Raw genomic sequence first — 27,392 nt, 5'->3', positions numbered from 1 at the left:
ATTTTTGAATCATTGATAGCGGATATGAGGAGCCCAGTATCCATGTCAAACTTTATTTATCTAGTATCTAGGTGGAGTATATAAAAATAAATAATGAATATAAAAATGTTCGTTAATCCAATAAATGGTTCAATGTGTGAGGTGTCCAAATTAGTTTGGATTTATTTTTTCGAGCATATTTTAGTTCAATGTCAAAAGTAATAGCAAGAATTTTGCTCTAAACCCCATTCATCTAATAAGATGATTTCCGTGCCCTAGTTTGACTTTATAACGACTTTATACAAGTAGGTTAATACAATATGAATGTAGATATTTTATTAGCATTAAATGAATGTGAGATTTTAGACACAATGTGGTTTGGAAATAAAAATAAAATACATGGTCTAGTCTAGTGTTAATTTATATTGCTTCCTTCTTTGTTGTTTTTTTCGTTTCCATCTTTGTCCACAGCTGTTTGCGAGTTTCTTTTTTTTTCGTGTGTTACAGTGTATATCAAACTGCTCGCTACATTGGTTAAGTTACTTTGATAACCAACTATTTTTAATGCATTTACTAGAGGACCCGTCCACGCTACGCTGTGGCTGATATATGTATAGATAATACTAGTACTACCATCTATATGATTTCTATTAGTTGGATTATAACTATTAATTAATGAGATATAGCATTTTTGTGAAGCAACTTGTGTTAGTTTAAAAAAAAAATGGATCATAAGGCATTTCGTGTGTCAATAAAGCATTACTTTTTTGGGGAAAATACTGTTGAATTTGGGCTCATGGAAATCCACAGTTGAGTTGCAAAGTAGGTGCTCGCAAGTTCATAATCCAACAAAAACAACTAATTCTGAGAAGTGTTTAAGTACTCTCTAATCGCAATAAAGCCGAATTTTTGCGTCGGTGATAAAAATATAGCTCCATCATTTCCCACTGGAGTTCAATCGACAGTCATTCTAGTGAACTGCACATGATGAACCGGTCATCAGGCGTGGAAAAACGAAAAAGGCGGCTGGAAAGGTTGTGACATCAGTCTTTTGGGATGCACGTGGTATAATACATACTCAACGACTGATTACTGTACCATTTATAAGCTATTTCACTGCGTATTTGGTTGCAGTTCTTTTCTTCTATTCCAAATACTTAGCAATTGTATTATTTTTGAGGAAAATGTCAATGTTGTTGGAAGTGTTTCCGCTGCCTGTACAGTTTTCTCTGGGTTGAAAAACACTCTTTAGCCATTCTTCAAATGAACTGCGAGACGCACAACAGTCGAAAAACCTTCATGAATTGCAAAAGTAAATACCCTACAAAGCGCTTTATTGCAGTTCACGTATCGACCGTGGCGTTCAGGACCAATAACCGCCATATTGGTTCCTTTGATGACGTACTTACAAACGTATTTTATAGATTACACCAAACTGCAATACTAAACATTGATATGAGTTTTGAATGTGAATTAGACAACAGTCTAGAATATAGTACGATCCATATGTTGTCAACATTCACTACTCTAAGTTGTATGGTCGTCTGATGAGCTACGACGATAGAATGGATATCCATCATTTCCAGTTTGCGATTCCGAAAGAAAATCAAGTGGATATGTAGTGTTTCGTGCATTTATTGTTAGACATAGTTATGTATGTGTATATAAAATAAAACGTTTGTATGGGAAAAAGAAAAGGACTGTTTTTAGGCGTTTTCCGTCAACTTCCGTAATTTTTTCCTAATAATAACAAATACAAATACAACAAAAAAAGAATTAGTGAAATCGGTCCAGCCATTGACGCGTGATGCCGTGACAACGGAAAACGGGGTTCATTTTTATATATATAGATTTGTTAAAAATATTTTTGTTATTGCTTTTTATTTGTTATAAAATTTTTTGTCATTGCTCTTTTTACTTTTATTATTTAACATTTTTTATAAATTTTTTCTTGCTTAAAATGCAGACCAATAGAAATTTAATTATTTAAAGTTTAAAGGCAGGCGCGCAATAGTTTCAAGGAGATTGGTCGTGAGCTTGAAAACCTTACTGAAAAATTTGGGTCGGCTTTAGTATACCGTCCCAGGATTTCGGGAATAAAAAGGGTCGGATAGTAACACTGATTATTTCACAAATTTACAAATTTATTTTTACAAATGATGTCGATAAGGTAACACTGATTATTTGACAGTTTGTAATTCATTTGTTATTCTAAAATAATAATAATTCAACAATAATTGAAATACATATTAAAAGCAATTTTTGCACTATAGTATATAAAATAAATGTGTGCAAATGAAAAAGTGATGTGTTAGTGTATATAAAATTGAAAAATATAAGTGCAAAATTAATTTTATATATCGAAAATATATATATGAGCAGGATAATCTCCTCTATCCGACCATATCCTTTTTATCCTTGATATCTTGGGACGGTATACTAAATCCTTCCCAAAAATTTATACCACTACATTTTCCTTAAAAAGAATCCCCATCCACTATTGAGCTCATCCATCTTTCATCCCCTTGTCCTCAAGAAGAGAAGGTTCCGTCTACTCAGGACACAGAGAAAACTGTTACTGAACATGGTAAGCGGAAAACTTCTCAAGACCCGCCTCCAAATATATACCTGCATGTCAGCTAATAAAAACCAAGTTGTAATACCGCGAAAAAGGCAATTTTTATCTCAAAACGTGGTATCACAGTCGATGATATAAAAAGTTATCTGTATCTCGTAGAAATTAAAAACGGTCGATACAGACATCCGTAAATTTAATTTCAAATAAGCCCGCTATAGTTGTCACTAAAATGCCAAGAAAACCCGTTGATATAAAAAACTGATTAACAATAATTCGCTGAGTATTTATGTATTATCAAAAAGTTACCGGTCTTAATACAAAACTTACTGATCTGTATTTAAATAGCATTAATTGTAACTTTAAAATCATTGTTTTCACAGAAACTTGACTAAAGCCCCATATTTTTGATAATGAAATATTTAACAGCGAATTCGAAATCTTAAGATGTGACCGGCTGAACAGAAAAGGAGGTGGTGTTTTGTTTGCTGTTCATTCTTCAATTCCACCTGAAGAAGTCAATGTTCCGCATGCAGACTTCATAGAATTTAAGTGCATTCGAATTTGTCATATATACTTAACTTTATCTTATATATCGCCTCACTCGGATATATCTGTATATATGGAGCATGCTTCTTTCTTTAAATAATGTTTTCTCCATGGAAAGTAATACTGATTCCATGATTTATTTTGAGAGATTTCAATTTACCGTGTGTATCATGAAAATGTATTGATGACTAGCTGACCCGGCAAACTTCGTTCTGCCTAAAATAGATTTTTTTTCATTTCAAAAATTACACCGGTATTGGTTTTAATAGAATATGAACGATTTTTCCTAATTTCATTGTGTATACTTTAACAAAATTTTTACAAATCTTTCTTTTGTAAACATTGAACGGGCAGGTTTTCGATATGATCCAAACATTTAATATATCGCATCTGTTCAAATCGGTCAGATGTCAGTAGTTTGTCAATATTGCAATGCAGTCAAATTTAAAAATGAACCGCCAGGGTTATGTTGCGCCGGGAGAAAGACGATACATTCCATGTATAATACCCAGGCATCTCCGAGTAAAGCAATGTTCTCGCGAACGGATCACTGGCGCAAGTTGCAAAGAAACTTGTTAAAGTGGTTGCTGGTGGTATTTCCGTTCGCTGTACTATGTTCTCTGCGTTGAAATAAACTCGCTGGCCATTCTCCAATTGAGCTGACAGATGCACAACAGTAGGATGGCGTTCATGAATTGCAAATGAAAATATTCTCCAGATTGCTTCATTGCAGTTCACATATCTGCCCATTTGAAATTTGCTAATTTCATCTCGTTCAACGCCAATAACCGCCATATCGCTTCCTTTGGTGACATATTTGCAAACATACTTAATTGATTTTATTGAACTGCAATACTCAACATTTATATGTGTTTTGAATGCCTTAGATAAAATTGGCGAATATGGAACGATCCATGTGTTATCAGCCACGAAATTCTTTCCTTTCAATTGAGTGATGAATGTTCTGCCATTGTCAGCGGGTGAGCGACGCCGACAGAGAGGGTATCCGTCGTTTCCAGTTTGAGTTTCCGAAATAAAAGCACGGGGACAGCGTTTTTTGCATTTAATGTCCGACATACAAACCGAAGATGGATCGTGTTCTCCGCATGGCCCATGAACCATATTGGCCATCACCACTTCGTGCAACTCTGGATCTATTTCAACATCAGGAATTTCGGCGGAAATGATGTCATCAATTTGGTCAGGTGTAATTTTCTCCACCATCCAAAGAAGAATGTGTGCGTGGGGCAAACCGCTCTTCTGCCACTCCAATGAGTACATTCAGCATCGAACAGCGCCATATACACGTTGTTTCGTAAAAAAGTCCATCAAACATCTGAGTTTTTGTTTAAACACGCGTGCTGTAACATCGTGGCGATCGCTTGGTGATTGACCAGGATGCAATAGATTCGTAATGTCTGGCCATTTTGGATTGCAAGTTAATGTAACAAACAAATCCGGCCGTCCATAATTGCGCACGTAAGTCATCGCATCCTGGGAGTACCCATGCATGTGTCTAGGACTGCCAATGTATGTCGATGGCAAAATATAGAGTCGACCAATATCTGTAATATCCGCATCACCATTCATTGCATCTCTTAAGTGAATATACTCTTCAGATCGCAACTTCGACTGATTGTATTGCATGTAATTAAGTCGTTCTGTCTCAACTTTAACATACATGTCAACTGCATACTGTTGAAATAACCGTCCATATCTCAGTAAATGGTTGTCATAGTTTTGGCGAATCATCATTCGATATGCGTAAAACTTCATTGAACTGACTTTTTTATTTGTCTCGACACCTAAAAGCTTAAATTACCTATATGAAGTAGCAAACAAAAATTTTTTTTTACTAACCATTCACCGGATTTATCATCTTATATCCTAAGTGATATCCGTCTTCTCTACGGCAGAACATGAGCGGATATTGCATTGCGTCGTAAGACCGATGTGTCTCACTTATCCGTTTTAGTGCGTTTTGATTTCTACGTTTGATAACAATATCACGCGACTGCAAATTTTCTCCAACAACAACAACTGATATTTCGCTAACTTTAGGTGCATTATATTGTGTTTCATGTGACCCTGTTGGTCTTTTGTCCGCTTGTATGATTATACTATGATCATCTGTTGGCATACGTTCCAACGAAATCGTAAACAGTTTAATGAGGCCATTGCGTTCGTGTAACATTTGCTGCAATTGTTCGATTATTTCTCTTTTCGTTGTATTGAAGATAGCACAACGCCGATTTACTTCATCATGTGAATCTCCCAGAAAGTAAATTTGGAGATATTTGTGTTCTTGATCTGGATGCGGCAACCACGATCCAGCGAGATGAAACATTTGCCCATGAACGTGTATAATTGGAGGAAAGCTCTGTAGTTTCTGTCGAATATTGTTTGGCAAAAATACCTTCAACGTTGGATTGTAGTTTTGTTCATTTACAATTTGCTTTAAGAAATGGCTCGAGTGAGGAGATTCACCGTAAAGCAGCTGGAACAATGGCTGTGGTGGTGGAAGCAATTCTGGCAACGGTTCATTTTTAAATTTGACTGCATTGCAATATCGACAAACTACTGACATCTGACCGATTTGAACAGATGCGCTATATTGAATGTTTGGATTATATCGAAAACCTGCCCGTTCAAAGTTCACAAAAGAAAGATGTTACCGCTGTTGTCGTCGAATAATCGCATGTTGTGATCTTACTTCATCACTTTGGCGAGCACGAACTTCCCTTCTTCTCAATCGTTCTTGCTGATTGTATGTTTGGTTGACATCTTCTAACTACTCTACTACTCTCCAGCAGTCTATTTCGTGGTGATACCCTCTCAATAACACTTTCCCTTTGACGTGCTCTGCTATTTCGTGTTCTCCTTGCGGCCTGGGAACTCCGAGAAGTGTTACCATACGTACTGATTCTTGACATCGTAACAAATATCTAATTGGAAATGATCATTCGTTTGCATAAAGTTCATATAAGGTTTTACGGACCAATAACTTACCTTTGAAAACTCCAAAAATGAATGAATTAAACTAAGGAAGCAGATCAATTGAATGATAAATTCCAATGTACATGAATCGGTATTCGCCAACACGCTAAATCATTTTCACTAAATAACTCACTTTTTAAAACAAAATATATCAATATATCAGTAAAGCAAGGCGCATTTTTATTACCCTCTAAATTTTGCGTGTTCGATTGCAAAGCAAAATTGACGTTTAATTTAATTTGTGTTTGTTTCATAAAACTGCCATTTCCTTAAACCAAAAATAGCACGTAACACAACCAAAATTACCATATAACCGCTGCAGCAAGAACAACCAAAATGTCGTGCTAGGTGGATAACGAGATAAATATATGGTGGATTAACAACCAAAATAATTGAAGATTGTAAGGGAGGTACCACGTCCCCTTTTTCGATAACGCCAAGCTTTATGGGTGAGAATGGTGTTGTTTCCTATAGCTCTATACCAATTTTCATGCTCCTACCTTAAACACTTTTGAAGATATTCACCTTGAAAAGTTCAGTTTGTATGGGAGGTGCCACGCCCCCTTTTCCGATTACCCCTTCTTTTATGTGTAAGAAGGCTTTTGATACCATATAGGTCTATACCAATTTTCAGGTCCCTACCTTGATATTTTGCTTAAAAAATTTAGTTTGTATGGGAGGTACCACGCCCCCTTATTCGATAGCCCCCGGTTTTATAGGTGAGAGTGGTGTTGTTATCCTGTAGCTCTGTACCAATTTTCATGTTCCTACCTTAAACACTTTTGAAGATATTCGACTTGAAAAATTCAATTTGTATGGGAGGTACCACGCCCCCTTAATATTTTATTCTGATTTTAAGACATGACCTGCGCGTGGTAATAACAAACAAATCCCCCGAAGGAAGTACATATTTCATTTGGTTCAGCCGTTTTCGAGTTTTAGCGTTACAACTATACACCATTTCATTTTTATCTTAATATATAAAAATCACGTGTCACGATGTTTGTTTTCGATGGACTCCTAAACTACTGAACCGATTTTAATGAAATTTTCAACACTGTGTGCAGTTTGGTCCAACTTGAAAGATAGGATAGTTTATAACTCTCCTTATAGCCGCATTATTTATTTATTGCAAATTATTTGTTTATTATTAGCAAAGAGCTATCCACCAGTTGGTGGCGCTAAGTGCGGTATTGAGTGCGGTATGTTACAGTAGATGGCGCTAAAAACATTAAATGAAAATGCGTTGTTTGAAGTTTATATTATTTGTGGTAAAGTTATACGAGTCTATGACTTCCAAAAAAAAAAAAAAGGTGCGTGGAGTCCCTACGCGCGGATGAAGTTATACTTCTTAGTGATATTCAGAAATGCATATCATTTTGTATGAAAGAAAACTAGAAAACTTAAATTCACATTTTATAAATTTATTATGCACATAAAATGAAGAATAAAGCAAAGTCTAAATGAATGAATTTTGACTCAGAAAGTAGTTCCGTCTCTTCGTTGCAGAAGAGAATATGCAGCGTAATCATCTCTCTTTTGTTCTCTGCCAATTTGGCTGCCGGATTGACTTGTGAAGATCAATTTTTTGTTGGTGACATATTCATATGTGTACGCATATGTATGTTTGTATGCTTGTGATTTATTTGTTCGGCAATGTATGCAAATATATGTACATATAAGTATATATGAATGTATGAACATGCAAGTCAATGCGCGCACATGCGTATACATACACTCATATGAGCATGTGCAGATACACAAGATAGGATAGAAGATGTATGCATTTTAACATCGTATACTATACAAATAAATATTTTTCTTACTAATAGAAATTAAAATAAAGAAAAATATTTATTTTTATAGTATACGATGTTAAAAGCAAAAAATTAAAAATTTATTCTGTCGGGATTCGAACCTGGGACCTGTGTTAGCATCTTGACCTTCCAAGCGCTTACCACCAACACCACCATTGACAATTAGGTTGCGCTGACTTAAGTATGATGTGGTTATGAATGCAAGAAACATACGATGGTTCTAATAATTTTGTTTAAGTATAGAAATATACATACTTTGTAGAACATTTGCTTTCGCAATAAATTTATCACAGCAATACATATGCATAATATGTATATACATATACATAATATTGTTATGATGCCCTGAGAAGTATAGTCTTAATAAATTTATTTTTAATTTTTTGCTTACTAATAGAAATTAAATTTATCCAGCAATATTATGTATATGTTTATGTAAGAAAAAAATATTTATTAGTATAGATTTCCAAAAGCACAGAAATGATTCTGTGAATTTATTCATTAAAATCGCCACTCAGAAGTCATTTTATCCCTTGTAAGCGAGCGATTTTCTTAAATCTCACGCTCCCAGATAAAACCATATACCTCGTCCTCGTGGGTCAGTTTCAAAAACCACAGAAATGATTCTGTGTGATTCTGAAAGGCCAACGCAGAGTATTTCAACCAAAACATACGTAAAATAGTTGAGAATTCGCAGAAATGAAAGACAAACGAAAGAAAAAGAAGTATAACTTCAATAATGCACAAGCATACAAACATACATATGCGCACACATGTGAATATGTCACCAACCAAAAATTGAAACATTGTTCTACAAAAACAACAACAGCATAAGCATGGAACATTGTGTTGTGTTGTTGTGTCGGCCGAGCTGTGCCGAAAGAAACGAACAAACGATCGCCGATTGTCACCGCTTCGCTTGCTGCTCGCACATCTTCGCAGACAAGGTTGCGTTACATTCATATGGATGGAGCGAGGTTGCGCAACTTTGCGTTACTTTTATATGGAAGGTTGCGCAACCAGAATCTATCGCAACCTTTTCCGGCGTCGTATAAGAAGTATAACTTCAATAAAAATTGGGCGGGGCGAAGTTCGCCGGGTCAGCTAGTATACATATATAGATTACACCGTTCCTATTAGTACTCGCTTATGTTTTAATGAGTTCTTGGATGAAATGTCGGAGTGGGGTCTTAACCAAATTAATTTAATTTCAAACAAGTTTGGTAAGTTCTTAGATCTGGTTTACTTTGATAACGCTTCAATGTTCTCTGTTGTCCGATGTGATCCTTTGGTTCGGCCAGAGGTTTCGTATCATCCTGCGTTGGAAATTAACATCGAAATCATAGCTAACTTTGCTCATAATAATACACAAGACTTTTGTTTTCGGTTCAACTTTGCGAAAGCTAATTTTAAGAAGATTAATTATGAACTTTCTAAAGTAACTTGGCCGGATTACAATTGAATATATTGAATTTAGTGCTTCCCATTTTAATGAAACTATTTTAAATTTATTTGAAAAATATATTCTGAAGTGTGTTGTTACTCAAAAAATGAGTTCTAATTTATGGTTTTCGAAAGAATTATGTAAATTAAAAAAAAAAAATCTCGTGCTTTAAAACTTTTTAAAGAAACTGGTTTGCTGACTATTCAAAATATTCTAAATTGCGTCGACAACTTGCTTAACTTAACAAAATATGTTATAAAAATTATATAAACAAAGTAAAAAATAATATTATACGTAATCCAAGGTTGTTCTATGGTTTCGTCAACTCCAAACGCAGGATTTCTAATTTTCCCTCCGCTATGAAATATAAGTCTAGTTTGTCTATTAATGCATTCATTGAAAACTATAGGGGAATAGCAAAGTTGTCAGCAATACCTAAACTTTCTGAAGCAATTATAACAGACAACATAACCTTCCGGATCTCTCCACTAATTTCTTGTTCTCAGCACGGTTTTCGTAAAGGGAAATCTACAATAACTAATTTGCTTGAATTTGTATCACATGTATCAAGGGGCTTTAGGGAGAATAAGAATACTGATGTTATATACACAAATTTTAGAAAAGCTTTTGATAAAGTAAACCATTCAATTCTTTTGAATAAACTTGATCGTCTTGGTTTTCAACCAATATTTCTAAAATGGGCTGCTTCTTATCTTTATAATAGAACTCAACAAGTTCCTCAAGTTCCTGTTCTTGTAATTTATTAATGACATATTATCTGTTGTTAAGTATTCAAAAGTTTTATTATATGCTGATGGTGTAAAACTTTTTAAAACATACACTTCAAACAGCGAAAGATGTCAGTTGCAAACAGACTTAAACAACGTAGTTTCTTTGTGTGATAGAAATGACATGCCATTGAACCTTAAAAAACGTAAAACGATGTGCTTTTAACGTAGATCTGTAGACCCTACTTCATACGCAATACAAAACTTTAGGTTGGAGCAAGTATGCAGTTTTGTTGATCTGGGAGTAATGTTTCAAATTTATAAATCTCCCGACACTCGCTAGTCGTAGTTCTTGTAAAACTCATGAATGGGTCAGTCTGTAGCCCATCTCACTTATCTGATATTAATTTTTACGTTTCCGCTCAGTCTACCAGGCGGTGTAGACCGCTTACTTTTAAAATTTTCTAGAACAAAATTTGAGTTAAAGGAACCATTCCGCCGTATATGTCATAATTTCAATTCCTATTCCATTATATTTGATCTAATAGACTCACTTTTTACCAATAAACAAATTATTTTATCTACTCTTAACAAGTAACATTTAAAAATAATAAACTTTAATCTAATTCATAATTTTGGCTGCAAGAATAAAAGGGAAGGGAAGGGAAATACCTTACGACGTAAAACGTCAACCAGTGGATCGAAATCTAAGCAATTTTATATATACATATACTATATATAACTTATACGCTTACCAATATATTCGGCATAAGATTTGTTAGAAAAACCAAAACCATTATCTACCTGATTTCATCCATTTTCAAACTGTCGGTAGTAGTTCTTACAATATTTGCGCTGAGCAAATTTGGTTATTGCAGCTTTATTTACAGTTTTATATCTCAATTAAGTGCTTAGTTATGGCAGTTTATAGGTTTTCGGTAAATGAGAGACGGATTTCAACTTTTCTTGTCATCCTGATCATTTATATATATATAACCTTATATTTATCTCGTATGATTTTAGGTAATACGTACAACCGTTAGGTGAACAAAATTATTATACTCTGTAGCAACTGGTTGCAAGAGTATACAAATAACAATGTAGAGCTAATCATCTTCTTCTTAATTGGCGTAGACACCGCTTACGCGATTATAGCCGAGTTAACAACCGCGCGCCAGTCGTTTCTTCTTTTCGCTACGTGGTGCCAATTGGATATTCCAAGCGAAGCCAGGTCCTTCTCCACTTGGTCCTTCCAACGGAGTGGAGGTTTTCCTCTTCCTCTGGTTCCCCCGGCGGGTACTGCGTCAAATACTTTCAGAGCTGGAGTGTTTTCATCCATCCGGACAACATGACCTAGCCAGCGTAGCCGCTGTCTTTTAATTCGCTGCACTATGTCAATGTCGTCGTATATCTCGTACAGCTCATCGTTCCATCGAATGCGATATTCGCCGTGGCCAACGCGCAAAGGACCATAAATCTTTCGCAGAATTTTTCTCTCGAAAACTCGCAACGTCGACTCATCCGCTGTTGACATCGTTATAGAGTTTGGTTTTTGTCTGCCGAGAGAGGACTTTGCTTCTCAATTGCCTACTCAGTCCGAAGTAGCACCTGTTGGCAAGAGTTATCCTGCGTTGGATTTCTAGGCTGACATTGTTGGTGGTGTTTACGCTGGTTCCAAGATAGACGAAATTACAACTTCAAAGTTATGACTGTCAACAGTGACGTGAGTGCCAAGTCGCGAGTGCGACGACTGTTTGTTTGATGACAGGAGATATTTCGTCTTGCCCTCGTTCACTGCCAGACCCATTCGTTTTGCTTCCTTGTCCAGCCTGGAGAAAGCAGAACTAACGGCGCGGGTGTTGAGGTTGATGATATCAATATCATCGGCATACGCCAGCAGCTGTACACTCTTATAGAAGATTGTACCTGCTCGATTAAGTTCTGCAGCTCGAACTATTTTCTCCAGCAGCAGATTGAAAAAGTCGCACGATAGAGAGTCGCCTTGTCTGAAACCTCGTTTGGTATCGAACGGCTCGGATAGGTTCTTCCCGATCCTGACGGAGCTTTTGGTGCCGCTCAACGTCAGTTTACACAGCCGTATCAGTTTTGCGGGGATACCAAATTCAGACATCGCGGCATAAAGGCAGCTCTTTTCGTGCTGTCGAAAGCAGCTTTGAAATCGACGAAGAGGTGGTGTGTGTCGATTCTCCTTTCACGGGTCTTTTCCAAGATTTGGCGCATGGTAAATATCTGGTCGGTTGTTGATTTGCCAGGTCTAAAGCCACACTGATAAGGTCCATTCAGTTCGTTGACGGTGGGCTTTAATCTTTCACACAATACGCTCGATAGAACCTTATATGCGATGTTGAGGAGGCTAATCCCACGGTAGTTGGCGCAGATTGTGGGGTCTCCTTTTTTATGGATTGGGCATAGCACACTTAAATTCCAGTCGTTGGGCATGCTTTCGTCCGACCATATTTTACAAAGAAGCTGATGCATGCTCCTTATCAGTTCTTCGCCACCGTGTTTGAATAACTCGGCCGGCAATCCATCGGCCCCTGCCGCTTTGTTGTTCTTCACGCGGGTGATTGCTATTCGAACTTCTTCATGGTCGGGTAATGGAACGTCTGCTCCATCGTCATCGATTGGGAAATCGGGTTCGCCTTCTCCCGGTGTTGTGCTTTCACTGCCATTCAGCAGGCTGGAGAAGTGTTCCCTCCATAATTTAAGTATGCTCTGGGCATCGGTAACTAGATCACCTTTGGGGGTTCTACAAGAGTATGCTCCGGTCTTGAAACCTTCTGTAAGCCGCCGCATCTTTTCGTAGAATTTTCGAGCATTACCCCTGTCGGCCAGCTTATCGAGCTGTTCGTACTCACGCATTTCGGCCTCTTTCTTTTTCTGTCTGCAAATGCGTCTCGCTTCCCTCTTCAACTCTCGGTATCTATCCCATCCCGCACGTGTTGTGGTCGATCGTAACGTTGCGAGGTAGGCAGCCTGTTTTCTCTCCGCTGCGACACGGCACTCCTCGTCGTACCAGCTGTTCTTTTGCACTTTCCGAAAACCAATGGTTTCGATTGCAGCTGTACGTAAGGAGTTTGAAATGTCGTCCCACAGTTCCCTTATACCGAATTGTTGATGAGTGCTCTCAGAGAGCAGGAGTGCAAGCCGAGTAGAAAATCGTTCGGATGTCTGTTGTGAATGCAGCTTCTCGACGTCGAACCTTCCTTGTGTTTGTTGGCGTGCGTTTTTTGCTGCACAGAGGCGGGTGCGAATTTTGGCTGCAACAATATAGTGGTCCGAGTCGATGTTAGGACCTCGGAGCGCACGCACATCTAAAACACTGGAGACGTGTCTTCCGTCTATCACAACATGATCGATCTGGTTGGTGGTTTTTCGATCCGAAGACATCCAGGTAGCTTGATGTATCTTCTTATGCTGGAATCTAGTACTACAGATAACCATATTTCGGGCCCCGGCGAAGTCGATCAGCCTCAACCCATTTGGGGATGTTTCCTCGTGGAGGCTGAATTTACCGACCGTAGTGCTAAAGATACCTTCTTTGCCCACCCTGGCGTTAAAGTCGCCAAGCACGATTTTGACATCATGACGGGGGCATCTCTCATAAGTGCGCGCCAAGCACTCATAAAAGGCATCTTTGGTCACATCGTCCTTCTCTTCCGTCGGGGCGTGGACGCAAATCAGCGATATGTTGAAGAACCTCGCTTTGATGCGGATTGTGGCTAGACGTTCATTCACCGCAGTGAATGATAGTACTCGGCGACGGAGTCTCTCTACCACGAATCCAACACCAAACTTGCGCTCCTTTATATGGCCACTGTAGTAAATGTCACAAGGACCTACTTGTCTCTGTCCTTGTCCCGTCCATCGCATTTCTTGGACGGCGGTGATGTCAGCCTTTATTTTCACGAGGACATCAACCAGCTGGGCAGCGGCACCTTCCCAATTAAGGGACCGGACATTCCAGGTGCATGCCCTCAATTCGTAGTCCTTATTTCGTTTGCCATGGTCGTCATCAAAAGGGGGGTCACTCATCCGAGGCTTGTTGTTCCTTTTCATGGGGGGTGTTTTTTTACGTGGCGGGTCCCAAACCCAGCGCACAACCCTATGCAGGGGATGTTTCGCCTTCTCACGTTAGCTCGCCTTCAAACGGATGTTCTTAGGCTACCCAGAGGATACTTGGTCAAAGACCGGAAGTCGTGAGCTGCTTGAGTCATATGCAAAAGAATCGTTTCTGGCCACTCGCAAGTGAATGGCGATCAGAGAACTTTCCTCACTTGCGTGAACTTCTACACATGACTCCATCCTCCAAAAAAAGAGAGCTAATGCGGGAAAAAAATAATACAAATATTGGTAATGGTCAAACACTCCTCAGATTCAGCGATTCGTTATTTTTGTTGAATTATAGATTTGCGCGGCATCCACTTTGCACAGAGCTTTTTATGGTGTCAACTGCCATCATTTTCCTCGGAGCTCATTTCGCCTATTTCCAACTTAAAACCAATCTCTTTACAAAGGTATTTCCTTGATGCAGAGCCCAAATTCAATAGTATTTTTCCCACAAAAAGCAATGCTTTATTAACACACGAAATTCTTTGATCCATTTTTTTACTAACTAACACATGTTGCTCCACCCAAAATGCTTTAGTTCCTCAGTTGCCAAATTTGTATAAGTATCTTAAAGGTACGGACTGACTAGAAATCATATAGACGGAATAAGTAGTACCATCTATGTATCAGCCACAGTAAAGCGTGGACGGGCCCTTTAGTATATGTATGTATTTTATTTTTATTTATTTATTTAGAAGAGAAATAAATATAAATAGTTATTCCACTTATATATATGTAAAGCACTGGCTGCTAGGGCCTTCGGCTTGATTAATATTTACAGATTAAGTTATTACCTTTTTTTTACTTACGACTAAAGCAACTTAAATATTAGTTTGTACTTCAGTTTCTTATATATTAAATAATTAATTTACATATGTGCATATATTTTACAAAGAGATTAATGTTATTGTCATCTGTCCGATCGAGTAAGTCAGATGGTTTGTTGTTACCAAAAATCAAGACACTTTGTTGTTGTACGTGTGCGCAGTGATCGAGGATATGAAGTATTGTGAAATCTTCCGAACCACATAAAGAGCATATGGGTTTGCTTGTACCATTCAACAGGTGTCTATGTGTCGCAAGTGTATGTCCAATCCTTATGCGTGTGTATGTTTTTATATTTTTACATGTGGTTGTATTGGATTAAGGGGGTTTTTGGCCTAATGGATTAGCAAGTTTATAATAGTGGTTATAGTGTCTCCAATCGTTTAGACAACAGACCGATATATGTTGTTTAACGTATTTCTTAATATCCTTTGTGGTGAAGTATCCTGACGTATGCAAAGGTTCTTTGTTTGCTTCTTTCGCTCGTTTGTCAGCCATTTCGTTTCCTTGAATTCCTGTGTGTCCAGGTATCCACATAATTTTGATAATATTTTTGTGTTGAAAAATAAGGTTTTTTATTTTTGTAATCAGGTAGGAATCGTTTGATTGGTTAAAAATGGCATCTATGGCGGATTTACTGTCGCTGCAAATAATAGCTTTCTTTCCATTACTAGCGGCAAAACGAACCGCTTCCAATATTGCAGCTGTTTCGGCTGTAAATACCGAGCAGTACGAAGGCAAAACAAAAGCAGCTAGGGTGACACCGTTCTTGTTTGTCAAAGCAAATGAGGTGCAGGTATCACTTTTAGATCCGTCTGTAAATATAAACTCCCAATCATTTCTATAAGGTTGAATAGTTTCTTTATATAGCTGAGCATATTCCGTGTTACTGGTAAATTGCTTGCGATATTGTTGTGTAACACTGATGCAACTTGAAGATAATGTCATGGAAGGCGGAATTATTGAAGGTTCAACCACTGTAGGGCACGTAATTATCCCGAGTTCCTTGGAAATGGTTAGACAACGCATTATGGTGATGGGTTTGTTGTATCTGCGTGGACATTGGAGAGTGCTATTTACATTCGTGAGTGTTAACTCGTTTCTGCATAGTAGCAACTTTGGAATGAGTAGCTGTGTGTTATGTATGGTCCTTTGCTGAATATCTGGTAACCCGGATTCTTTTAAAATAGCTTTGATTGGTGATGTTGGGAAGGCACGAATGCTCCTTCTCGCTGCCGCATGGTAAGGTGCATTTAAGAGTTTGATATGAGTTTTGGCACAGTGTCCGTATATTGCAAGTCCATAGTCAATTTTTGATAACAATAATGCTCTTGTCACATTAATGAGAGTGTTTGGGTGACACAAACAATTTTTTGATGATAAGTACTTTATAATGTTTAGTCTTAAAAATAAGTTTGATCGAATATATTTACAATGTTCTTTATAAGAAAGAGTCTTATCAAATATTAAGCCTAGAATTTTTAAGGTATGAGTGTGGGGAATTTGTGTATTTAAAAAGGTTAAGGTAGGAAATGAGCATTTATGTTTTCTACAAATATGAAATGTGGAGCTTTTGTTTAATGAAATTTTTACACCTGAAATTTCGGACCATTTGTTGACATCATTTAAAATTTTTATAAATGCATGATTAACTTGTCTTAAGTCTTTAATTTTTGTAAAGATCACGATGTCATCTGCGTAGATAAAGTGTTTTATTTGTGGGTTAGTGCTAATTATGGAACTGACTTTATTAAACGCAATGATGAAGAGAGTTGCCGAGAGTGGTGAACCCTGGGGTATACCATTGTTCAACTTGAAAACCTGTGATTGGCATTTATTGGCACATACGATAAATTTTCGTTGATATAAGAAAGATTTTATAATGTTAAACATTTTGTTTCCAATTTTCCATTGCTTAAGTTCACTGAGTACCATGTGAGCTCCAACCCTGTCGAAAGCTTTTTCTAAATCCAGGCTTAGAACTGAAACGTGATTACGGGATGTCAAGTTAGTGGAAGCGAAGTGTTCAAATTGTAACAGGGGGTCTATTACTCCTAATCCTTTTTGAAACCCGAATTGGTGCGGACTTATGAGTCGATTTACTTTTGTATACCACATCAGTCTCGAGGAAATTATTTTTTCTAATATCTTGGACATACAGGGTAAAAGGGAAATGGGTCTGTAGTTCTCGATGCAGGAAGAAGGTTTATTAGGTTTAAGGATGGGAATGACTAAGGAAACTTTCCATTGTTGAGGATATATACCAGAGTTTAGTATTTTATTATAGAGGTTCACTAGTCTTTGTTTAAGCGAGGATGGGAGATTTTTTAAGATGGGATAGGATATTTTGTCTGCACCGGGTGTTTTTCCTTTTAAGGTCGAAAGTGTCGTATCGAATTCGTTAAGTGTAATATCAGCTTCAATATGAAGTGCATTTGGAGACGGTGACGAGTTAGAGTAGGTTTCATTTTCTATTCGTTTTTTAATTGCGTTAAATGTAGGAGGAAAGTTTGTTTCAGAGGAATATGATGACCATGTTTCTGCAAATTTTTCCGCGATTTCTTGGGATGTGTAAATAGGTCCTGAAGGCGTGTTAATGTGGGATATACTGAGTCTGTGTGTGGATCCTGTTAGCATTTTTATATCGGACCATATTTGTTTCGGCTTCGTATTTGGGTTTATATTGGCTGTTATATTTTCTAATGATTGCCTTTTAGCCAACCTTAACTCCTTTCTAAAGTTAGCATTAGCCTTTTTATATTCAATTAAATTATCGTCAGTTCTATTGTGTTTGAATGTTGCCCACAAAGACTTTTTCCTATTTCGGAGAATAGATAATAGATTAGACCAATACGGTAATTTTGCTGAAAACCTTTGGGTGTTATTTTGAGGAATGGTTAAATGAGCTGCGAACGAATAATAGTCTTAATAGCAGATGCTTCAGCATTTACGTTTTCTCTAGAGCTCTTAGTATTGGATAATCTTGTTGAAATATTGATGAATTTTTCCCAGTCTGCCTTTTCGGTTAGAAATTTGGATCTTGGCTTAACATTGTACGTTTTAGGGATGGAGAGGGATGTGACTATGGGAAAGTGATCGCTACTGTGGAGGTCATCGATTGTATGAGAAAGGAGTTTGGGTGCTATTGTGGATGAGGCCAGGATAATGTCGGGATGTGTGAAGGTGTTATGTGTAGAGAAGTGAGTTGCTTTACCATCGTTTAGCACGATAAGATCATTTGAAATGACTAAATCTTCAATGATTTCGCCCCTTTTATTCACTGTCGATGATCCCCACAATGGACTCCATGCATTGAAGTCTCCCATTATGATAATTGGAGTAGTAAACTGGTTTATGATATTTACGAGTTCTCTATAAGTAAAATTTTGATGAGGTGGTATGTAGCAATTGATAATTGTAAATTTGAATCCAATTTCTATTTCAATAGCTAAACAAGAAATGTTGCTGACGATTGGGATTTGCTTATGATTTACAGATTTCTTGACGAAAACTGCAATTCCTTGTTTGGCGTATAAGTTTTGTGGGCTATTGTGGAAATAGCTATGATATTTATTAGGTGGGTATACCTTTTTATTGTAAGGGGTGTGGGTTTCTTGGAGTGAAATAATTTCCGGACAAAATTCATTAATAAGGATATTTAAATAAGGGTAGTTATTAAGTAAGCCATTTATATTCCACTGTAAAATTCGCATTATTTACTCTATCATTTCATTATCTGTTGTCAGAGCGGGGAGTATTGTAGGTTGAGGTGAGTATATTGTAGGTGTTGTTAGTATAGGAGCTGTAAGGTGAGAAAGCAATGATGAGATCATTGCGTGGGTTTGAGAGTCATCGACTGATACTGTTGTTGTTGTGTTTGCTATATTTGCTGTGGTGAAATTGTTTTCGGTTATTTCTTTTTCTTGTGTTTTTTGATACATATTGTTGGTAGGTTTGTTGTTTGTAATAGAAGGAATATTTTCTGTAGAAGAGATTTTTGAGAGTTTGTTATTTTCTATTAAGTTGTTGGTAGTATTTTTAGCTATACTAGCGAATGTAGCAGAGTTTTCACTGAGTGCAGGAGTGAACTGGGTTTTTTGTATTTCTACTGCTTCTCGCATGGAGCACTTTTTGTCAGTTTTTATTGTTATTATTTGTTTCATTTGTATAAATTTGGGACATATTTTGTCAGAAGATGCGTGATTACCTGAACAGTTTATGCAAAAGGAGCGAGTACAAGGGGATGGTTGGTGAGGGGGGAGAGCGCACTTGTCGCAAACAGCGACTTTAGTACATCGTTTTGTTGTATGACCTAAAAGTTGGCAGTTTTTGCACCTCATAGGGTTTGGATAGTATGGCCTTACCTTAGTTGTGTACCATGACACTTCAATTTTTTCAGGTAGGTGATATTTATCAAAGGTCAGGAGAACGACTCCACTAGGTACTGGCTTTTGATTAATGTATTTAGGGAATTTGAAAATTGATACAACTCCCTGTGGTTTTAAGTGTTCAATGATTTCATCGTCTGAGATTTCGTTGAGGCATGGTGCGTAAATTGTTCCTTTTGTGTAGTTAAGGTTGTTGTGAAGTTTTATTTCTACATCACATATGCCATATAAAGTTTTTGTTGATATGAATTTTTGAGCTATGTTGTTATTTTTAACTAATAATAAAAGTTTTCCGTCTCTAAGTTCTGATATGCTTATTATTTCGGTGCTTATATTTTTTAACGCTTTGTGCACAGCAAAACACGAATATTTGTTTATGGGTTTTTGAGAGTTCGTTGCACTTAGCACTAAATATCTTGGGTTATCTTTTGTTGTTGGAGGAAGGCTTGGGAAATCGTTATTGGGAAATGCTTGAATTTTTTTTCTTTTTGATTTGGGACTTGTTGATAACAGAGAGAACCTGTTATCATCAAGAGAGTGTCCCCCTGGGGGCATGTTTCTTGTTGTTCACTATACTATAATATATACACTCTTTAACAGGTGCTTTAAATGAAAGTTATTGGAGTTAGAATGCACTTACGAAAAAGGTGTGGGAGAATAGCAAAAAACCACCAATAGCACAAAATCACAACCGTTCGCTTTAAGTGTCAGTCGATGACTGTATATGTATGTATATTTGTAATTAGTAACGCGCAATGCACCTTAAAACAGGTGATAAGTGATAGTGGTGAAAAGTTGAAATTGAAAATTTAGTACACTAATTCCTGCAAAAGTAATTAATATGTCTAATAATTATATATACGTTTAATTAATTTTAGTTTATCTGGAGGTGAATTATTCGAGCGTATAACAACTGAGGGTTACCGTATGACTGAAGCGGAAGTTATAAACTACATGCGCCAGATTTGCGAAGGAATACGGCATATGCACGAAAAGAATATTATTCATTTAGACATTAAACCAGAGAATATCATGTGTCATACTCGCTCTAGTACTAATGTAAAACTGATTGACTTCGGTTTGGCTACTCGTTTAGATCCAAATGAAGTTGTCAAAATAACCACTGGCACAGCTGAGTTTGCCGCACCAGAAATTGTTAATCGTGAGCCAGTAGGTTTTTACACAGATATGTGGGCCACTGGAGTACTTGCCTATGTTCTGTAAGTATTTCAAATTTTTATATATATTCAATACTTATTTGACCATCACAAGCTAATAGCTAAATCATGGACAAATAAAACGTAATTATCTTATTGCATATATTCGCGTAAATGTATTGGGTTGGTAATGCGGAAAAGAACAAGCTGATATACAATTTAGTTTGAAATTTCAAATTTGTAAAGGGAATAATATACTATGCAAATATTATATATTTATTTTAGGTATTTGAGGTCTATAATACAAAAAACTGAAAACAAGTGTTCATATTTGTCTTAATTTTAACTCAATACTCATCCAAAAAATATGTAATTTTGGTTTGTTTACATTTTCATATGTCAAAATTAGGTTTCCCGCTTTGCCAACTACATTTTTGTGGAAAAAACCTTGCTATTGTGAATGAAAAAAAGCAATGAACTGGCATTGCCTCTGGTTCAATATACTCATACAAGCTATGATAGCTTATGACAAGCCAACATAGTTATGTTGGCTAAGTCTTACATAAAAAATAAGCTAATAGCTTAATTTGCTGGTCAAATAAAACACGCCTTTTATTGATCATTTTTCGATTTATAATTTATTTCTTCTAATAGGTTAAGTGGATTGTCACCATTTGCTGGCGATAATGATATCCAAACTTTAAAGAATGTTAAAGCCTGTGACTGGGACTTTGATGGAGATGCTTTTCTCCACATATCTGATGAAGCAAAGGACTTCATCAGGAAACTCCTTCTTGCAAATAAGGAAAAACGTATGACTGCTCATGAGTGCCTATTGCATCCCTGGCTTAGCGGCAATTATGGTGATCGTTCTGAGCAAATATCTCGGGATCGCTACCTTGCGTTCCGTGATAAACTTCGGAAAAAATATGAAGATTTCAATAAATATTTACTGCCAATAGGACGTTTATCTGAATATTCTTCATTGCGTAAATTACTCATGGAAAAATATAAAATGCACGAAACTTCCTTTGATCGTCGGCAAGCAGCACCAAGATTTGTCATCCGACCATCATCACAATTTTGCTATGAAGGTCAAAGTGTTAAATTTTATTGCCGTTGTATAGCTGGTGCTACTCCAACTTTAACATGGTCTCACAATAATGTTGAACTCCGGCAAAGTGTTAAATTTATGAAACGTTATGCCGGTGATGATTACTACTTTATTATTAATCGTGTCAGATTGGATGACAGAGGCGAATATATTATTCGTGCAGAAAATCACTATGGCTCGCGCGAGGAAGTCGTATTTTTGAATGTACATCCATTGCCGAAAGAACCACCACGTTATCGTAGCGAATCAACGCCAATGCGTCGACGTGATCCTTTACCATATACTTTCTGGCAAGAAGAATCAGAATCGGCACCCAGCTTTACATTCCTCTTACGTCCGCGTGTTATGCAAGCACGTGATACATGTAAACTATTATGTTGTCTCAGCGGCAAGCCTGTACCAACTGTTAAATGGTATAAGGATGGAAGAGAGCTAAGCAAATATGAATACTCAATGTCGGCTTCAGATGGCGTTGTAACAATGGAAATCATTGATTGCAAACCTTCAGATTCTGGCAAATATACTTGCAAAGCAACCAACTGTCATGGTACCGATGAAACCGAATGTGTAGTAATAGTTGAGGGTATGTATTAAGCCAAATCATCATTATAATTAGAAATAAAATAAATCATTATTGTGGTATTTCTATAATTGTACAACACTCGCCTGGTTTGAAGCGAACCATGTTTTTTGAGAGATTTAGTCATATTTAATTTATCGGTGTTTGAAACTCGCGTCCAATGTCGAAATATTTGCTTCCAAGTTTCGAAATTTACCTTATTCAAAAAATTATTATTGATTTTCCTTTTATATAAATAGTACATCACTCCTTTGAATTTGGGTAAGATAACAGGTCCTATAAGTGGTCAAAGTCAGATTTTCAAAAAAAAAAAATAATAACTATGTATTCCGTACTTAATTATAATACGATTGTAATTTTTTCTCTCAAAAATATACTTGATAATTAGATTTAATAATCATTATACGTAATAATATTAAGTTAAATCTTTAAACTTAGTAAGAAATATTAATTCGACTTTTTTCATAGGAGAATGGGTAACACCTGAGCAGGCAGAACTTGCTCACAATTTACTACATTCTGGAGGTAATATATAAATAAAACTTGTTATTCGTTTATACATAAACTTTTGTTGATACCTGGTTTTTTCTTTGTATATTGAATTCCCTTTAATTTTCATTGTTAATAACCCAAATTATTTCCTTAATTAAAAATAGCTCTCCATATTTAGGTACGTTCATCCCAATACAAATAAACACCGGCTTATTTTAAATCTATCAACTGTATATGAAGTTTCGGTTATGCATGTGATTTAATTTAACGAATACATACTTATACCATGAACCCAAAACGTTGCTGCTTTTGTCATACTTTAGATACTTTACTATTGTAAGGGTAACAAAAATTTCGGTTTAATATAATAAGGTAGTGGAACCTGGAACGAATATATTTTCAAAAGGAGCTTTCGACAACTTTGAAAATTACTATAGTAGTAATAAATAAATTTTGGATGCTTTATGATTCTTTTTTTTATTATGTTGTTACCAACTCAGCAAATTTTAGAGATTCAAAACTTCTCTCAAATTATACTTTTCAACACCCACACCTCAAAATTGTAATTAAAATTCAGAGGACTTTAAATCAATATTAAAATTATGTTAGAAGATGAGATTTATAAAAAATATTGATTTTTTTAATTTTACCTTTACTAAATTAATTAAATTTATTAAATAGGAACCTTTAACAATTGTTGATATTGTTACTAATTGAAAACCTATCCGCTATCCATTTACGCTCACTGACCACTGATGTTCTAATTATACGAGTATTTGCACTCACATGTTCCGCCTTCTGAATGTGTCCATCGTGAGTAATAAAAAAACAGTATCGTAAATGACAATCAATTTTGATTTAAAGAAATGTATTTTGGGTTGCAAAAGACATGTACAACAAAATAACACTATTCCTGCATTGGTAAATTTTATCACGTATATATGCCATGAACAGTGTTTGTGTATTTACGCATACATTTTTTTGTGTACATCTTCAATAAAGGATTTAATCGATACATACCCAATTCTGTAACTTTCCTTAAAAATTGGCAACAGATGATTTGCTGAATCCTACTTTATCAGCAATTTGACGTACGGACAATTTATGCTGCGATAGTGCGCCAATTTTTCCATTAACGACATTACCGATTTGCTTCGACCTTGGTATATTTTTTATATAAACACTTGTCACGAGTCAACTATTTCACTTTTTGATTTAGTGAAGATACAAATATATTCAAAACTGTTATAGTATATACACAAAACAAAGCTACTTGCCGCTAAAAAGATTCATACTCAAGTTATGGGAGCTTTAATTAGGGATAATTTAACTGTATGGTTTTTTTCGAACAGGACTGTATATATGTTTATAATTATTGTTAATATTAACTAATTAATTAATTTCAATATATTCAATCAAACGAGCCGCGTATCCAATAAATAAAAAAATATTTTTACGTTAATAAATTTATTAATTCTAATTTGTGCGTTGACACGAAGTCATTTGAGTAAATTCAGTATTGATTAGTATTCGTTTTAAAAAGTTGAACGTCTCATATTTAATAAAATTTGCATTAATGTGTCTCTTCTAACGTGCGGTAATAGATCGGAAGTATATAGAACACCCACTGAAGCCAGCTCCGTCCCCCATCAACGCGATCCGGAAATTCACATCCAGCTCCTCCTCAAATCAATACAACGACTCTTCTTCTACTGTACAACAGAGTACAAATTACTCTTCCACCAGCCAGGTAATTTTCAACTTAATTACGGAATATTTTGTAAAACACTAGATGCACTTATAACTATTCACCACATACTTGGAGGTTATCTTTAATATGAGTATCTATCCAAAATCTTGGTCTGAAGCAAGTGTGCACGATTTAACCATATCAGTATCTCTGTATATATGTGAAATAGTTCTTTAGATTTCGAGATATCGACCTGAAATTCTGAACACGACTTTTTCTTCCCAAGAAGCTAATCATTCATCGGAACTGCTCTAGCATACAGCTGCCATACAAACTTAGCAGTCGGAAACACGTTCTTGTTAGGAAATTTTTTATTTGACGAGATCTGTCACGAAATGCGACATGGATTGTTGTCATAGGTAATCGTCAGACAAATCGTACGATCGGAATCAAGTTATTGAAAAGAAAACTTTTTTATTTGACAATATTGCTCAAGGCAACGGTACAATGGCCTAACAAATTGTTCAGATCGGATTACTAACCATAGGAACTCGATTTCGTTTGCATGGCCACCATGGGCACGCTTGCAGAAGTCCAGACTCTGAACCCAATTTTCGACGGTTTTCAAGCATAAATCGGGCGATACTGCTGCCATTTCAAAATAGTATTTTTTTCGGGATGCAATGCAATGGTGTCTCATGAAGTACGTACGAATGTACTTTCACAGGAAAAAAAACTTCATTGATATTAAAAAATCCGCTCTTAAAATTGAGGCCACTGACTCCGAATTTCGGTAGTAAATTTTAATAATTTCGACCTGTTGAGAGCGAGAATAAATATGGCGTCATTTGCTGTCCTTATCGATCTACTTTTTTAGCGTTCCTTTTGAAAAACCCACCGCCACTTTTACAAACGTTATTATGATGTAATTTGATTTCGCAACCGCAAATAAACTATATACATATTTCAGATCAACATTCACAATTCAAGCTCCATCAACTCCACCAGTACCAGCTATAAAAAGAAATATAACAGCAATAGCTTAAATACATTAGGAAGCCCATCTAGATCTCGCAGCGCTACCAAGGAGCTAATTTGTGAGTTTAATATAAACCGTTTGGATAAAATAATTATTAAATTAAAAATACTTTTAGTGCCTCCTGATGATGCACTTATGTGCAAGCCCGAGTTCACGAAGTTGCTACAAGATCTTACTATAAATGACGGTGATAAGTTGTTTTTAACTTGTCATGTTAAAGGGGACCCTGAGCCACAGATAACGTGGGCTAAAAACGGCAAGCTTATTTCATCATCAGATATTATGGACCTAAAATACAAAAATGGGGTAGCAACGCTTACTATACATGAAATTTTCCCAGAAGATGAAGGCATATTTACATGTACTGCTACGAATTCTATTAGCGCTGTTGAAACTAAATGCAATTTAACTGTTAAACGTAAGTAGAAAACAAAGATTTGATTGCATTATATTAAGATAAGCCTAAATACGATGGAAATGTCAAACGTTTGGCCCCCGGATAATTCCATTTTAAAAGTTGCACAATTTTTGATTCAATCAACCGACACGCGGAACAGAAACAAGTCATATTACTGCATATTGCTTTCAGATATTTAGAGATGGTTGCTTACATTTTTAAAATGTTAATAGAAGCCTGTATTTCCTTAACATACGACATATTCCTTAATTCTTACAAAAACTTGTTTAATTTCGAAGTCTAAATTCAACATAATATTTCTTTCTACAGCCTTAGATAAAAATGCCAGTAAACGACAGATAAGCAGTTCCAAACCACCAAAAATTGTAAGCCACCTGGAGTCACGTTTTGTGAAAGATGGTGAGATGGTAACACTAGCATGCCGTATTATAGGCGCTGAACATTTCGACGTAGTTTGGCTGCACAACAACAAGGAGATCAAACCAAGCAAAGACTTCCAATACACCAACGAGGCTAATATTTATAAGTTACAAATAGCTGAAATATTTCCAGAAGATGGCGGGACGTACACATGTGAGGCATTCAACGATGTTGGCGAATCGTTCAGCACTTGCACTATAAACGTACTCGTACCTGGTGAAGAACCCAAACAACCCATATTTACAAAGTTTCCAAGTTCAGTAACAGTTCCGGTAGGTGAAAGATGTGATTTCGTTTGTGAAACCCAGGTTGAGCCATTACAGATAACATGGTTCAAGGATGGCAAACCAATAAATGAAAACAGCACAAAGTATAGCTTCATCAAAGACGGTAATCGTTATAAATTTGTTCTTGAAAATTGTTCCATGGATGACGTGGGTCAATATCAAGCAAAGGCTATTGGTAAAAAGAGTGAGACTTTCAGTGCTTTCTCTATTAATGTCGACTGAATAAAAAACAATAATAATGTAACTAAGTACCTAGTTTTAGAAAGAAACGAAAACTAAAAATATAAACCGAAATGTTAGTTCAAATAAGTATATTTACCATATAACTGAGGCATAGGTAAATAGCATCAATTAAATCCCTCTCTTTTTCCATCGCAACCTCGTTACAATGTTTGAAAAATATCGACTTTTGGTAATTTAAAAATCTTCCAATACCTATGTCTAAGATGCACACTGTACGTATGAATAATATGCATTTTGTATATACATACATGTGTACATATATATACTTTTACGCAAATATATCATGGCGATAATGTGAACTAACATTGCTCCGAACAAACAAATTATTATGTATTTATATTTACAAACATATATAAATAGCACAATAATAATTTAACGATGCTAAAAGATTTATACACTGCCCTCGAACGAAAAAAACACTTTAACAACTGTGAAAATAAAATCTAACTGCGTAATAATAATAATTACCTACGTAAGATCTAAATTATACATTATATATGTATATACAATTATACACTG

At 36.1% G+C, this 27,392-nt stretch overlaps 1 protein-coding gene and 1 pseudogene across 50 annotated transcripts in view; one reads left to right on the top strand and one right to left on the bottom strand.

Annotated features, from left to right (window-relative positions):
* The window catches only part of LOC105230773 (twitchin), a 152,963-nt gene extending 125,571 nt beyond the window's left edge, over positions 1–27,392 (top strand). For 48 of the 50 annotated variants that reach the window (XM_049459936.1, XM_049459935.1, XM_049459933.1 and 45 more), the window contains 7 exons: positions 20,312–20,653; positions 21,245–22,287; positions 22,753–22,809; positions 24,381–24,526; positions 25,437–25,563; positions 25,621–25,923; positions 26,233–27,392. In XM_049459936.1, coding sequence (XP_049315893.1) covers positions 20,312–20,653; positions 21,245–22,287; positions 22,753–22,809; positions 24,381–24,526; positions 25,437–25,563; positions 25,621–25,923; positions 26,233–26,852 — 2,638 coding nt within the window. In that variant the 3' untranslated portion in view covers positions 26,853–27,392. The remainder of the gene's footprint in view (positions 1–20,311; positions 20,654–21,244; positions 22,288–22,752; positions 22,810–24,380; positions 24,527–25,436; positions 25,564–25,620; positions 25,924–26,232) is intronic. The other 2 variants (XM_049459945.1, XM_049459917.1) reach the window with 1 other exon arrangement.
* On the bottom strand, positions 8,427–8,556 carry LOC125779846 (small nucleolar RNA U3; annotated as a pseudogene).

The sequence above is a fragment of the Bactrocera dorsalis genome, chromosome 6 (genome assembly GCF_023373825.1).
Source record: "Bactrocera dorsalis isolate Fly_Bdor chromosome 6, ASM2337382v1, whole genome shotgun sequence".
Classification (NCBI taxonomy): domain Eukaryota; kingdom Metazoa; phylum Arthropoda; class Insecta; order Diptera; family Tephritidae; genus Bactrocera; species Bactrocera dorsalis.
This window is presented reverse-complemented; position numbering and strand designations above follow the sequence as displayed.